Genomic DNA, 14,402 nt, shown 5'->3' with positions numbered 1-14,402 from the left:
CAAGTTTAAAATTATATAAAAATTTTTTCAGATAACTTACAGATGTTGAGTGTCATTTCATACAAAAACCCTTCAAGATTGTCACCCAACATTTACTCTGGTTTGATATGGTTTCCATTTGTAATGTGACATACATCCCACCTGAAGTCGATTTCATTCCAGACTATAGCGGACATTACCTCTGTAGCTACGGTGTTAATTCAAAGTCTTAGCCCAACAAGATCAACAAGAAAAGATGGTACATAAATCTGATCTTTAATGAAACCCCACAAGAAATAATCTAGGGGGTTCAAATCTAGGAAGCGGGGCTCGCCATGCAATTGGACCCTCACGGCCAATCCACCGACCTGGGAATCGAATATCAAAAAAATCTCGGAATTCTAGATGGTAGTGAGGTGGTGTTCCGTCTTGCTGACAGCAATGGCGTTTATTTTAGTCATCATCGTCTAACTAGGAATTAGAAAATTTTGAAATATGTATAAACGATACCATTTACGGTTGCCTCCTGGAAGAAGAACGGGCTGTACAGTTCTTTTCTTGCTTAGTGTACAAAAAAAATTGGCGTTAGGGCTATCACAAATGTGCTGCAAAGTTTCATGAGGGTTTTTGCTACTCTAAAATCAGCAGTTATGGGTGTTCATCTTGCCACTGATGTGAAAGTTGACTCTTTTATTAATTACCTAATTAAATTACATTATCTAAGAATGTATCGTCGTCTGCAATTCTTTCCATCATTTTCATACTAGACTGCAGCCGAACAACTTTATCGTCATCTGTAATGTGTTGAACCATGGGTAATTTTTACGGCTTCAAATCCAATCGCTTACGTAATACACGCCAAACAGTCGTTTTGGAATGCCAGTCTCCCGTGACACATGTCGAATTGATTTCTTCGGACTACGTGCAAAGCTTTGACTGAGTTCCACAGTAGCTACAGGGACGCGTGGGCGTCCTGGTAATTCTTAGGTTTAATAGAACAAACTATCTCATCAAAAATTTGGTGCCAAGAGGTAATTGTATGCGTACTAGGAGGCTCCCTACTGTACTCTCTACAAAAATTACGTTAAACATCAGTTTCTGACTACAAATTTTGAAACAACTCTGGTAACAGCGCTGTTGGGGCCGAATTCGGTACTAATGAACTACGTGAGTCTGATGTGTTTTTTTTCTAATCTAGGCGACCACCGTTAGGTATTACTTCAGAGAATGAGAGATGATTAACAATATTTGTAGCGTGTGAAAACGCCATGCCTGACCGGGATTCGAACCAGGAACTTCTGGATGAAAGGCCGAGACACTACACTCGTGCCTCACAGGCTGGGGCGATGTGTTTTACTATGAAATGAAGCCTCAACCAAATCTGTCAGTTATTTACTTTTTTTTTGCGCTTTTAAATTTGAGAAGTACTTTTTGAATCACCTGGTATTTTATTTCCAGTTTAATGTCTTGTCTAGCGTGTTCCAAGTATCAAGGTTAAACAAGTTTATTGAGAAACAGGAATACAAATAAATAAAATTTAATATATATTTTTAAAAACATGTTTAAAGAAATACATAAATATTATTCAGATTCAATAAAGATAAAACCATTTGTCCGGGTATGTGGTAATTGATTAAAAATGTACAAATTATTTAATATATTATTGTTATTATTATTTTTCTAAATTTCATGTCTACTTATACCTGCAGTTTATTTGTCCTTACAACAACCTCTATTATACACAAGATTACCTTGCTCAGTGATCTGGATTTATATAAGTATTTGTATACAAATTTGCTGTATTCGTATGTACATTTACTGATAAAATGTGAGTGTGTGAGTGCATATGCACATTTGCTCTTGATAACAGACAAGCATTAGATTACATTAAGAGAACCAGACAAATTTTTGTGTAGTGATTCTGCTTTGTTAAGTTCCTTATGTACATAAACCTTTTCCGTAAATTAATAAAAAAAGAATAGGTCTCTATGTCTGTGCGCGCGCGCGCGCGCGCACAGACACACAAAATGATCCCGAAGGTTTTTTTTGAGTATGTAATTATTTATAAAATTGGTAGGACCTATTCTTTTTTTTTTCGGTAAAAAAGAAGTTTTTTAATTTTGAAGATGGATGGGTAAATCGAATAGCATATTCGATTTACTTCTAATCGGAATTGTAATTTTGGAAAATATTTTTTTCATTTTATTTCATAATTTTTATTAAAAATCTTAAATAATATATTTTTTAAATTTCATTTGACTTTCAATAATAGTATGGTTATTAAAACTGTTTCAAGAGTTCAAGGAACGGTTCCCCCACATCGAAATAAAGAAAATAACTTTATATCAACATACGTTTGGAAACGCTTAATTTACCGGCTATCCGCCATTTTGTTTTTTTAATATAAAAATTTCTCAGTTTTATCGTGTTGAAATTTTTAGGATACTTAGAGATTTACTTATAAATCTACTTTACTTATAATAATGATCATGATCTCTCAATCAATTTCAAAATGGCGTCATGTAAACTATTCAATTGTTAATATCTTTGCAACCGCTGGTTTATTTAAATGTTATGTTGACAAAAAATGTCAAGCGTTTTATGACACAGAAATTGACATCTTTTTATTCAAATCTGTGCATAAATAAAAAAGTTATTGGCAAACATTTATTGAAGTGAATCACTCTAGATTAAAAACCCAGTTTTCATTTCCTTCCTGATAAAATTAAATAAATCGACGCGATCTTAACTGGAAAAACTTTATTATGTTATCATGTATTAAATTATAATAATTTAATAATATTAAAAATATTACAATAAAATGTAATAATAATAAATAATATTAATATTGAGAAATAATTTGCATTAAAACAGATGTAATTAACAAGTCAATGTTATAAACATAAATAAAAACTAATATCAATTTAGTCTCATCTGTTGACCAAGTGAATGCATTTATCGCTGCTGTACTAGTTAATAAATAATTTTTTTACCAGTATCATTTTCAATAGCAGGTAATGCTAATCATATTTATACTAACTTAAAAATGGTTGATGTGAATTTAATGGACGGTCTCGCACGTTGCAACACGCTTGTGGCGAGACGGCCGGATCAGGAACATTTTCCCAATCAAAAAGTTAACTCCTCAAGGTACGTAGGAGTATACACGAAATTTCAGCTCTACACAATTAACCATTCCTGAGAAATAGATTTTAATGTTAGAGATACAAAATGGCGGATATCCGGTAAACAAAGCGTTTCCGGACAGATGTTGGGGACTGATTTCGATGTGGGGGAGTAATTCCTGAATTTTTTAACGATTTTTAAAAACACTTTTAATATATAAATGTCACTTTCCGATGTCCTAATAACTAAAAGCGAGAAAGAAACTTTTCTATAATTAAAATTATTGTGAATTTAAATTACTATTGATCGAGATATTTACTTATTACGAAATTATAACTGTAGGGATTTTTCCCTACAATTATAATTTATAATTATAGGAATTTTTCGAGTAAAAAGTTAAAAAAAAAAAAAAATAATAATAATAAACACAAGTTTATTTTATTTCCTTTTGTTTCTTCAATAAACTTTTGTGTTCTTATAATTGATTAATTGTTTTCATAATTTTAGTAAACTAAATTTAACAGTGAAATATAGCCAGAAAAAATAATTAAGGGATACAGGTGAATTATTGGAATTAGACTGAATTCATAAATCTTAAATTTCTTTTTTCTTAAATTTAATACCTACTTTAAAAGAGATTAACTGAAAGCAAAGAAAAAGATTTCTAATTATTTTAAATGTTTTTATGAAGAAAAATTAAAAAAAAAATTATGAGATTTCAATACTTTGACTGCAGTAATGAAAAAATATTCTTATTAATATCATCTAATAAGTAAGTTCATTAGAAATATTTTATAAACGTGTTTTTTTTAGTGCTTAGATGGTGTCTATTTGTCTACTTATTTAATGATAGAAGAAATTTTGCCGAGAGACACAAAAATTAATATTACCCTATTAATATCGTAATTTTGAAAATAAGTTTGTTAAGTGAGTGGATGGTGTCTTATATTTGTCTACTATTAATTAATTATTTGTTTAATGACAGAAGAAACTTCGCAGAGTACAAAAATCAAACCTGCATTACTGTACTAACTAGTTTTATTTTTAACCTACTTTATTTTCAAGCTATCTCCAAATCTGTTTACATAGATTTTAATATATAAAAAAAAATTGAAAATAAAAATAAAATTTAAATGAAAATTTAACATTTGAAAAGTTAATTTGCAATATGTAAAAATGAACTTTAAAAGAAAAATGCTTTTGGTTTAATCCTGCATTCTATTTCACCATCCAGGAGAAAGATTTAAATTTTTTTAATACATTCCTTAAGGTTCTAATTGATTAAAAACAAAGTTATTTAATATGGTAAAGAAACCTGATTTTGTTTTCCTCTTAAAATTTGCTTCTTTGTTTACAAAACAAAGACCGGAAAAACAAACACCGGTAGAATAGAAACACCAGTAGCAAAATGATTGTGTCATAATTTATGTAGCCTTTATTTATAGACGCAGCAATACCACCACACCAAAGAATTGACTTTTCGTCAAGTATTATCTTAGCTGAGATATAAAATTGTTCCAAACAAAATATAAATATTAAGCATACAGTTTTTTTTTACATCAAGTTTGTTTTATCAAAACAGTTTTCTGGTTACTGCCGGGTCTGGGTGTGTGTGCTTAGGCAAATAAAATTACTTTTACCGACTTGCCAGTCCTGACGAAGCTACAATGTAAGTATAAATGAACCAGTAAACATGTAGTCTGCAACAGACTCAGTTCGACTTCTCCTGAGATGTGTGGTTAATCGAAAAATCAACCACCAAAAAAACACCAGTGTCCACAGTCTAGCATTCAATAAAAAATAAAATAAAAATTAGGAACGTAAATAATATCCTTTTATTGATCTTTAACACGGTTATTTTGAGTTTCAATATAGAATTATTTATAAACGATAAATGAGGAGGTGTTTTTTGACACTTCCTAACCAAATCTTTAAAAACTTATAATAAATTTTACGAGTGTATTTATCCTTTGATGATTTAATGTACAGAAAACTTAATACAATTATTTAGATATTATTGCGTATATTTTAAAATAAAAAAAATGTTCTATATATTTTTTTTGGTATTGTGCTTAAAGGAAATTAACATTTGAGTATTATTTACAAATACTTTGCTGATATATATATGTAGTCGATGTCACAGAGAGTTAGCGGAGGAAGGAAAGTTTGATAGTTCGAGGGCAGACTAGACCAGTTATTTTTTAACACTATCGGCTTCTCAAGGCTTTCTTCCAGCTAAAATTCCGTTTCAGGTTCTAATTAACAACATAACAAAGCGTACCGATTCAGAAATATAATAAATTATAGTAATTCTACAGTTATAAACAAAAGACACATAAAGTTATAGATCCATTCAAAGCAATCTTTGTTTTCATTTTCACAAAAGTTATAAGTTCATAAAGGAACTCTAGAGATTTCAACACGCACACGTTGAGAAAACCGCTCCTTTAACTTACAACTCTGAATGAAGTATATGATGATTTCAATATTTATCTGGCTTAGTAACTTATTATTTATCTGGCTTTATACTTGGTAATTCTATAACAAACTAGTTCTACCCGCCACGCTTCGATGTGGCACATTGTGGTTGCATGGATGAGAAATGAGAAACAAAACAAAGCATACGTTTCATAGAAGTTTAATTTTGCAATACTTGTGGATATACAATATTTTTTTTTGTTTTTCCACTGTCTGCGTAGATATAAAGGCTATCTGGTTTGCCGGCTCGGGAACACGCAACATACAGTTGCCCATGTGTGAAGCAATCCGCATCTAAATCTAAACCACACAATTCTAAAGATTGACCTTGAGCTTCATCGATTGTGATTGCAAATTCCAATCGAATTGGGAATTGCAATCTTTTAAATTAAAATGGTGTATCGGTCGGGATTATGGGTATTCGAGGAATGAGGACATCTTCACCTTTGAAAGGTCCCGTTAAGATCGTTGCTTCCACTACGTTATTCATCAATTTCTTAAGTGCAAGTCGCGTGCCGTTGCAGAGTTTTGGCTGATTTATATTTCGCATCAGGATAATTGTCATTTTTTGATCGAACCGTTGCTAGAATCAATCTAATGAGGATTGTTTTCACAGTTCCTCCTGGCGCATCCAAGAAGAAGGTCCCCCAACTCCGTCATTTATCATTTGCATTATGCGATCATAAATGCCTTTCTGTTAACGCGTTAATTTGGGAATGTTTGATTGGACATATGACTGAAGATCACCAATGTTGTAACTCTGTTCACGGCGTAAATCCACATCAAATGAAGCAATGGCAGCTCGGGTGGGTGCTGGCATTCCCAATTGACTAAGAACTTTATTTGCAATAGCTAAGCACTTCTCTTTAATATTTATCAATGCTTCGTTGTAAATGCCTTCTGTAAATTCCATGGTCATATTGGTATTTTCTAGGCGTACTCAATGCAAAATATCCTCAGCCATATGCGATTGATATCTTTCCCATAACTCTGTGGGAGATAAAGGGAAGCAAGCGGTCAATATAATTGCGAATAATGCGCGAATTTGGTTTGGATGTGCAGTGTTGCACGCGTTATTAATACATATATCCCACTGCTGGTCATTTTCTAATAAATTCAGAGCTTGGTGAAAGGCGCATCTCAATCACGACACGATCACACAAAAGTACCTCGATTAAAGTGAATATTTAATTCAGATTGCATAATAATCTGAATCAGATGTAAGTGGATACGTTGTTTTTTTTTGTTAATAAACAATGTAATTGGGAACAGGTATTGTTTCACATGTGACTGCGGTTGTCGTTAGCTAGTATGGCGAGTGTTCCCCTCGCTTCCGCAGATGTCGCGGTCACTGGTATACAGCTGACCGTTAAAAAAACTGTTTTCTCGCGGTCGCGGGTATGTGACTAATGCGAAAAATAGATAAAAACAATCTTTGATGCGGGTTATATATCGTGCTAAAATTTGAGCTCAAACGGTGCAGAACATTTTGAGTTTTTGAAGCGTACACAAACGAACTTAACATTTTTATATATAAAGATTTGTGGGCAGCGAAAATAACCCCTTGTCGTGCGAAAAAACACATCATTTTAAATGCTTACAAAAGCAGAGTAATGCTTACAAATTAAACGGCGTTGATTGCAGATGTTAATAGACTGCTAACGTAAGTAGAAGTTGTGCTGCTTCAGTATACAACGTGATTCTCGAGTATGAATCTACTAATGAATTACGGTCTCCAAAGAAAACAAAACCCCGCAGGTCAATTGTGAAAAAGGTGAGATTTTGATAAAAACGCGATTCGTAAAAAAAATTACACGAATTTGAATTATTTTGAAATAGTTTAGCGGTGTATTATGTTCTTTGGAAGACAATTCGGTTATTGTCTTAAACGGAAAGTATTCCAGTTGTGTTATAGAAAAAAAATGATATCAAAATGTGGCTTAGTTCAAAAGAAACAATTTTTGAAGAGGTTTAAGTTAATGTTCAATCATTGCAAAGGGTTTCGCGTATTAAAAGTAATTATATTCCGCATAAAATTGGTTTGATACACAACGCCATATTGGTAAGTCATGTTTTTATTCGGCTCCTAAAGAATATGTTTGCCGGCCTCCGTGGCGCGAGTGGTAACTTCTCGGACTTTAATCCGGTGGTTCCGAGTTGGAATCTCGGTCAGGGATGGCATTTTCATACGCTGTAAATCATTCATATCATCATCTGAAGCAATGCATAACGGTGGTTTCGGAGGTTAGAAAAAACAAAAAAAAAAAAAACGAATACTTAGTTGTGTGGTTTCAGTGTTACTATTTATGTTTTGTTCTATGCTTTTACATAGGAAAAAACGCTTAATGACCAAAAAACGATTGTTTGGTCATATATATGTAAAAAAATAACCTAACAAAGTATTTTTTGGTCATTATATAGGGATATTATTTTCTGTGTATTTGTTTATTTCGAATTTTTTTTGTTTGCACAGTCTTAAGTCTATCTGGGCTATAAGAAAGTTTGGTGTTTTAATTTATATACTGTAATTCATCCTTCTTGGTGGCTTTTCCTTTTGTTTTGGTGTTTTTTTTTTTTTTTTTTTTTAATAAAATACAGATGTTTTAGCTGTTATATATAATTCAAAGAAATTTGTTAGTTAATCAGTTGTGATTTTGTTTACATTGGTAACGGTCAGACGTGCTCTTTTTGATTGGTCGTTGTGTTTGACAGCGGCCATCTTGCATTGATCTGATTGGTTTTCCTTTGTTTACATTTCCATCTGATTTATTAGCCTCTTATTTATTAAAAAACTGTACAAATTAAAAATAGATAGACGATTTATTAAAAATAGATGAAAACAATCCTTGATGCGGATTATATACCGTGCTAAAATTTGAGTTTTTGAAGCCGTACACAAACGAATTTAACATTTTTATATATATAGATTTAATGTAAAAAAAAAAAAAATTATGTATTTTAATGGATTTCAGATATCAGGAACATCGTGTCTTTTTACTTTGAAGAATAACCGATTAGTTTGTGAACAAAATATAATATTTATTTAGTTTTATAGTATTAATGTATTAAATAAAAAAGGATAGTAATAATAATAATAACAACAATAACAAAACTTTTATTTATATAATTCACGTTAAAGTGGATATTTTTGCTGTATCGTACATTTCATTTCCATATTCTTGTAAAAACTGATTTTAAACAACATATAATTAGTACATACAGTATATATAATTATCATGCTTATCTTTAAGAAGCAAATGCACTATGAAAAAACTGTAGTTCTCAAGTATAACATCTTATTAATGTTTACGAATTGTCTATGATTGACATATAGGTTGTTTAAAAACAAGTTTTCTGCATTAAAAAGATACTAATTTTATAATGACTTAAAAACTAACAATTTGGCATATATATACTCGTGTTACAAAAAAATTTCCAAAATTCACAATTTTTGAAATTCGTAGTTTTAGGTTACCTAGTTTCTTAGTAATTGAAGACTTTTACAGAATATATTTTTAATTATCTTTAAATGTATCCATAACTAAAAGTAAAGAAACTTTCTCTTTCACTATAAAAACAAAAAAAAATTACGAGAAAAGAGCAAAAAATTTATTTAAAAAAATTCATTCATACAGTATGTTATCAAACTGTGTTATCTGAAAATAACATCGATTTTTTATTGTAATTTATTTACCGTAATATAGTTTCGACCTAAAATGTAAAAATATAATTTTTTTTCCATCATGGAACAAAAGAAATTCATGCTAAGTTTTCCATGCGTGTATACCCCTACGAATTTCGTGTTAAACTATTTGAGAAATAATTGTGGAAAATTTGAAAAAACAAATTATAGCCGCAATTTTTTTTAATAACTAATTATACGAATCTTATGTATTTTCAAAATAAGAAATATATATTTTCAGTGTAATGACAAAAATTTCACTTGTTTGAAATTTGTCCTGTCGTTAAGCGCTTGAAGATTACGCACAGGAAAATTTACACAATATATACCCTTACAAAAACCTCTTGTTAAAACTTCAAAATTCGTTGATATTTTAAAATCAGAATTTTTTATTATCGTATTTTTGTGTATACTCATCCATATTTATTTATGCTCGTCCCAAAACATAAAAGATACAAATTAAGACTCAGAAAATGGGATTGTAAAATTGGAAAAGAGCATATTAATAGAAAGAAGATTAAGAGAAAGCAAACTAGGTTGTTCGCTCTGAACGCAGTTTCAAGGCATACTTGTGCGTGCGGACGCTAAGACCCTTCGCGGATTGCGATTATTGCGGGAACAAAAACACCGTGGAACACATGGTGTTCGTGTGCAATCGGTTCCTACAGCAATGGGAAGCATGCAGGGTAGAATTCGGCGTGCTTATCCCAGAGATCATTGGGATTATGATTCAGACCGAACGATCGTGGCTGGCGGTGTACACGATGTCGGTTAAGATCATCCGTACCAAGCTGGCGGAAAATGTCCAGGGGTGAATCACACCTCCGAGTCTCCCTTGAGGCACGTTCCCGGTCCCGAGAGATGGAAGTAAAAAAAAAAAATAAAACACCCAGGATCCCGACAAGTTCGAGGCGTAGGGCCAGCGATGGAGGCGCGGATGAAGACAAGACAAAGGAGAGTCCCAGACTACTATGTGTATCAGACCACATGGTGTCTACATAATATTACCCCTCCTCGGAAAAAAAATTTTAGGTTGTCTTTTTTTTTTATATAGACGAATATATATTTTACACTTAAATTTATTTTAATACTTGGTAAATAAAAATATTCCATCTGATAAAAAATTTCATTAAAAAATAACTTTTTTGTTTGCTTTTAACATATTATTTATGTATGTATCTTTGTACATACATAAATAAAAACATTTCATGCCAGATTTACTTGTGAAAGTGAGAAGAGAAGTGGTTGTTTGTAGATTTCGTCATTCATCCGAATATACTGTTCGATCAACACAAAACGTACAGAAATCCGGATTATATTCAGATTTTAAAAGATATATCCCCATCCTTTTCACCGCAGGAACTGACTGTATAATAAACATACTTACTAGTAAAGAAAGCAACTTAGACTTGCACTGCTTGTATTTCAATTGCTTTGTACGCAACACTTCTACAACAAATTCTGAGATATATAGTATAAATCAACAATTTAATATATTTCTTTCTATCAAGAAAAAAAAATTAAGTACACATTGGTTGGCCTCTTTACTCATATGTGTAAAACGTTTATAATGATAAATCTATTGCGAGTATACAATGGATAACTTGTGACATGCTAAGGAAGAATCGCTTTGTTGTGTTAGCACAGATATAATTAACTTTTTTAAGTAAAAGGCAAAACTAACTCCTTGATTAAATAAGTTATACTGATTCGACTCAACTACGTATTCATTTTTTCTCAAAGTTCAGTCCTGTACCCGATTTTATATGTGACTTTACTGTGGACCTTGTCACAGTTGCTTCCTTTGCAGGTGACTACGCAATCCTAGTAATAGCGATGCGGCCCTGGTCATCAGAAAGCTAATATCTTTTTAGGACCTCATAGACGAAAGTATATGTAAGTGGAAGATAAGGGTCAACTCAGCTAAGTTTATTCATGTGATATTCACCATGAGGAGAGGTGATTACCCTCGGGTACAGCTAGATATACTCTTATCCCCGAGTGAGCACAGTTCGGTTCCTAGATATGTAATTTGATCGTCGATTTACTTGGAGGGATCACGTAAAGGAAAAGAAGAAAGAATTTAAGATTAGGTTTATGCGTTTAAAATGGTTACTGGGTAGAATTCTAACTTGTCTTTCTCAAATAAATTATTGATATACACAGTGTTTCTAAAACCAATTTTGACTTACTGTATACTACTGTGGGAAACGAGTTGTGTCAATAACATTACGGTGATCCAATGATTTCAAAATAAAATCTTGAGTGTTATAACGAAGGTACCGTGGTTCTCAACAAAGAGATTCTAGACTATCTATATAGATCTCCTACGTATAGGAGGAAGTTCGGAGATTGAGCAGGAGTTTCATATCACGACGGCTTAATACATATGACAACCATTAAGTTTAAACATTTTTGATAAAAGTAGCGTCGTTAGACGGCTGAAAATGTGCTGGGTCTCAGTGATTCGTAACAAGTCTCATAACTTGAATTGTTGCTGATAACATTAGTTATGTCGTACTACTTCGGTGTTGTATACCGTTCTATATTTTTAGTAATTTGGAAAAGTGTGCAGGGCTGCAGGGTTGTGTTCAGTATACGTATTAGCGTTTTTACGGCTCTGTGTATCTATCGTCATTGTTACTAGTCTATATTCTAAGAAAATTATTACCTATTGACGTTGCTACTTTTCTGGCATTCTAATATTCTGATACTGGTTGTCAAGCATCATTATTATATTTCCATTAACGCATTTATTATTATTATTGTTTTGCCCCTTAATACATTCTTAAAATAAGCTATCTCTTATCCTTGTTTGTCGTTTTATTGTTGCTTATTTTTATTTTTGTTACTTTTATCTACTGTTTTGTTTTCATGAAGTACTGTATTTAAGATTTTTTATGTTTTATAATGTTTGTATCTAACGAGGGCGTCATTGGATGGTCTTTATTATTGTCATCATTACTCATTCCATTTATTTATTGTTTCGAAATGTATTTTAGAATGCCAGTTGTAAATAAAGCTGATTAGAAGAAAAAAAATATTTTCAGTAAAATTGTGCAGTGCCGGCCTCCGTAGCGCAAATGGTAGCGTCTCGGCCTTTCATTTGGAAGTTTCGGGTTCGAATCCCAGTCAGGCACGGCATTTTCACACACGCTACGAATCATTCATCTCATCTTCTCAAGCAATACCCTAACGGTGGACCCCTTTTTTTAAGGTTAAAAAAAAGGTCAACCATTCCTCAGATGTGTGGTTAATTGAAACCCAACCACCAAAGAACACCACTATTCGCGGATGAAGTATTCAAATCCGTATAAAAGTAACTGCCTTTACTAGGCTTTGAACATTACAATTCTCGACTTCGAAATCAGGTGATTTGCGATGACGAGTTCACCGCTAGACCAACCCGTTGGGTTGCGTTGGAACTGCATTCGTTTTCTCTACTGATGAACATAAAGTCTTCTTATTAGTTCATTTACTTAATACTTAATTTTTATGTCTAATTTTCTATATTTTAATTTTTTTTCTTATTTTTTTTCAGGTCCAACTCTTTCGTAATTGACGATAAGGGGCACAAAGCATTTAAACGAGCTGTACTATTGGGTGAAAAAAGTAAAAACTCTGAAATTTGTGCTAAAGCTTATAGCATGTGTATATATACTACTAGTCAGTTAGGGAAAATTCTCAATTCATTTTAATAAAAATAAATTCGTGTGTGTTTTTTACAGTGTAAAATTTATGTGTATATAATTTAATAACTTAATTTTTTTTTGTTTCGATTATAAAATAATTTTGTTTTTATTGTAATAACATAGATTATATTGTGTGGTAACTAATATCCTTTTTTCAATATTATTAACATTTTGTACAAAGTATTTTTTATGATTATTATTTATAAAAGAATTATAGATATTTTATTTAAGACTTGTTATAGATTTCATATCTTAAATTGTTAATTATAAACCTAAAAGAAGTCTTTTCTTTTTTTTGTTGTTTTATTTTTTCTTCTTTTCCTGAGTTAATTTAATTTGAAATGAATATTTTACTTCCTTCCCTTTACATTATAATTTTTCCTCATCATCTTAAGTCAAATCTGTTTTCATTATTTAAAAATTCTTATTTAATATTAACGAAAGGCACTAAAAGATTATTCGGCTTCTAAAAGAAATACTTTTAAAATTAACCATTCCGCCGACGACACCCGCTGCAATATTCAAAGCTATAAAATTTCAACTTCGTATTCTCTCAGTTTTTGTGATGAATTAATCATAAACTAAAAATATCTTACAATAAACTCTTATAATAAATTATTACTCTAAATCTTATAATAAACTCCTAGATCAATGATTGCCTAGTTGTTCTAGCAGTTCAGGCTCAAATGAGCGTACTTGTGATATTTAGAAGATACTTGGTAATTATTTTATCCCAGTTGTTTCTGAAAATAAATTGGTGTATTCCTTATTGAAAATAACTTTGAGACTAATTTATTATAAATTGATGGGTTTGTGAGAATGAATTCTCCATTTATTTTGTTGTTAAATTATTTCACCCTTTGAAACAGTGATGAAAGGACGTGACAATGATACACACGGAGTAAGATTGATGTTTAATCCATGATAGTTAATGTTTTACTAAGTTCCACGAAAATGATCAATAAATTGAATAAACAAATGAAGAGATTTCCCAATAATTGATTAGGGTCAAAAAATGTTTTAAAGGGTTAAAAAATAGTACGAAATGGTTAAAACATGTAAGAAAAAAAACATTGCTACTTTTTCTTTTTTCTTTTTTTTATTTAATAATTACGGGGGAAAAAAATTGAGAGTAGTACAGTAAAAATCTGATGTGAACACCAAATGACTTCCTTGTACGCCTATTTAATTACACATACACATTTTTCTAAAATGAAAAGTACATAAAATTTTATTTCATTAATAACTTCTGATATTTTTTCATAATTTCTAAAAAAATATCAGAATTCATTTTTTTTATTGCTATTATTGAATTATTATTTATCGTAATTATTTTTTCGCAATCAGAGGTTAATAATTATTAATAAATCAATATATTTAAATTAAAAAAAAAAGGAGATGAAGTCTGATTCAAATCCATGTGCCTTCCCTTGTAAGATCCAGAT

General features: G+C 31.2%; 1 protein-coding gene across 1 annotated transcript in view; it reads left to right on the top strand.

Annotated features, from left to right (window-relative positions):
• The window catches only part of LOC142320229 (uncharacterized), a 214,176-nt gene extending 201,213 nt beyond the window's left edge, over positions 1-12,963 (top strand). The window contains exon 4 of the mRNA XM_075357927.1: positions 12,807-12,963. Coding sequence (XP_075214042.1) covers positions 12,807-12,963 — 157 coding nt within the window. The remainder of the gene's footprint in view (positions 1-12,806) is intronic.
• The last annotated feature ends 1,439 nt before the right edge of the window (positions 12,964-14,402 follow it).

Source organism: Lycorma delicatula, chromosome 2, assembly GCF_047948215.1.
Source record: "Lycorma delicatula isolate Av1 chromosome 2, ASM4794821v1, whole genome shotgun sequence".
NCBI classification, from domain to species: domain Eukaryota; kingdom Metazoa; phylum Arthropoda; class Insecta; order Hemiptera; family Fulgoridae; genus Lycorma; species Lycorma delicatula.
The sequence above is the reverse complement of the archived record's forward strand: the minus strand, read 5'-3'. Positions and strand labels throughout refer to the sequence as shown.